Source organism: Austrofundulus limnaeus, unplaced genomic scaffold (assembly GCF_001266775.1).
Source record: "Austrofundulus limnaeus strain Quisiro unplaced genomic scaffold, Austrofundulus_limnaeus-1.0 Scaffold239, whole genome shotgun sequence".
In the NCBI taxonomy this organism is placed as follows: Eukaryota; Metazoa; Chordata; class Actinopteri; order Cyprinodontiformes; family Rivulidae; genus Austrofundulus; species Austrofundulus limnaeus.
The window spans coordinates 46,966-48,271 of record NW_013952641.1 but is presented as its reverse complement, the minus strand read 5'-3'; the positions used below and the strand labels follow the sequence as shown (position 1 = coordinate 48,271).

The 1,306-nt window shown below is 47.9% G+C and overlaps 1 protein-coding gene and 2 long non-coding RNA genes across 3 annotated transcripts in view; 1 reads left to right on the top strand and 2 right to left on the bottom strand.

Moving 5' to 3' along the window:
* The window catches only part of LOC106525736 (uncharacterized), a 951-nt gene extending 863 nt beyond the window's left edge, over positions 1 to 88 (bottom strand). The window contains exon 1 of the long non-coding RNA XR_001311159.1: positions 11 to 88. This is a non-coding gene — a long non-coding RNA (uncharacterized LOC106525736). The remainder of the gene's footprint in view (positions 1 to 10) is intronic.
* The window catches only part of LOC106525735 (uncharacterized), a 1,836-nt gene extending 1,393 nt beyond the window's left edge, over positions 1 to 443 (top strand). Inside the window, exon 2 of the long non-coding RNA XR_001311158.1 lies at positions 89 to 443. This is a non-coding gene — a long non-coding RNA (uncharacterized LOC106525735). The remainder of the gene's footprint in view (positions 1 to 88) is intronic.
* The window catches only part of mkrn2 (makorin, ring finger protein, 2), a 10,269-nt gene continuing 9,077 nt past the window's right edge, over positions 115 to 1,306 (bottom strand). Inside the window, exons 8-10 of the mRNA XM_014020061.1 lie at positions 875 to 985; positions 650 to 794; positions 115 to 568 (exon numbers count right to left, since the gene is read on the bottom strand). Of these exons, the coding sequence (XP_013875515.1) occupies positions 404 to 568; positions 650 to 794; positions 875 to 985 (421 nt within the window). The 3' untranslated portion in view covers positions 115 to 403. The remainder of the gene's footprint in view (positions 569 to 649; positions 795 to 874; positions 986 to 1,306) is intronic.

Sequence of the window (1,306 nt, the reverse complement as noted above, 5' to 3'; positions counted from 1 at the left end):
AGGTGTGTACCTGTGACAGCCTGCTGGGTCACTTCCTGTCGTCAGGTGTGTACCTGTGACAGCCTGCTGGGTCACTTCCTGTCGTCAGGTGTGAAAATAACTCAACACAACATGCAGGTTTTACATCGACTTTTATACAATAAATAAAATCTGTTTTTAAATCAAACCTGCGGACATGAAGTCACACATGATGAGGTCATACATGATGAAATCACACATGATGAGGTCATACATGATTAAATCACACATGATGAGGTCACACATGATGAGGTCACACATGAACATTTTGTTTGTTTTCAGACAGGAAGTAGTTTTTTTCCAGACAGGAAGTAGCAGAGGTTTGCAGGATTTAATCTGCGTTAACACGGACGTCCCGCTGGCAGACTCTGCTCCGCCCACTTCTCTACTGCTCTGCAGTGGGTGGAGCCTCTGCCTCCTCCTGGCCTGGACCGGACATCTGCATGAAGAGCTCCCGAAGCTCAGTGATGTCATCATCCATGGACGGCAGGGGCGTGGCCTGCTGCTCGCGCTCCTGGATGAAATCCCACAAACGAACGTTGTTCATGAACTGAAGAGAGAAGCAGCGTTAGAACTACAAGTCCCACATGACATGGACTACAACTCCCAGACACCAGCGGTGTGTTCTGACCCGAACGTTTCCCTCAGAGCTCAGCTGCTTCCGGGCCCGGTCCGGTTCCGCCCGGGTTCCGTCTGGGAAGGCGTGAAGATACAAACACTTCCCTCCAAAGGGACAGGAGCCGCGGCCCTGATCGAAGTACTTACAGGCCTTCTTACTGCAGAAAGAACACTTCCTGTTAACACTCGCACTTCATTGGCCGACAGCAGGGGGGTGGGGCTTACACAGGAAGCTCACCTGACACCGGACTTGAAGAGCTCAATCAGGTGGTCCTTCTCTTCCTGATCCTCCACCCAGAACACCGAGGGGATGACGAACTCTGAGATGACCCGACACTCTGGACAAGACCTGAGACAGAACCACAGAACCTGAGACAGAACCACAGAACCTGAGACAGAACCACAGAATATTTATATATACATACAGTGTGTATATATATATAAGTAAAATAAAATATTCTGCAATTATATGTTCAGATCTTAATCTGAATTCATCGCTCATGCATACTTCTGCTGCAGTTTATGACACTTTCTTACAATAACATTCTCAAAGTACCATTTGCAGTTTAATTTTTCTGAATATGCAAACTGTGGCCCTCTTTCGCATGTGACTAACCTGTTTGTCCACCACGTGGAGGCAGTGCTTATAAGGCTGAGTTCACCTGAAACT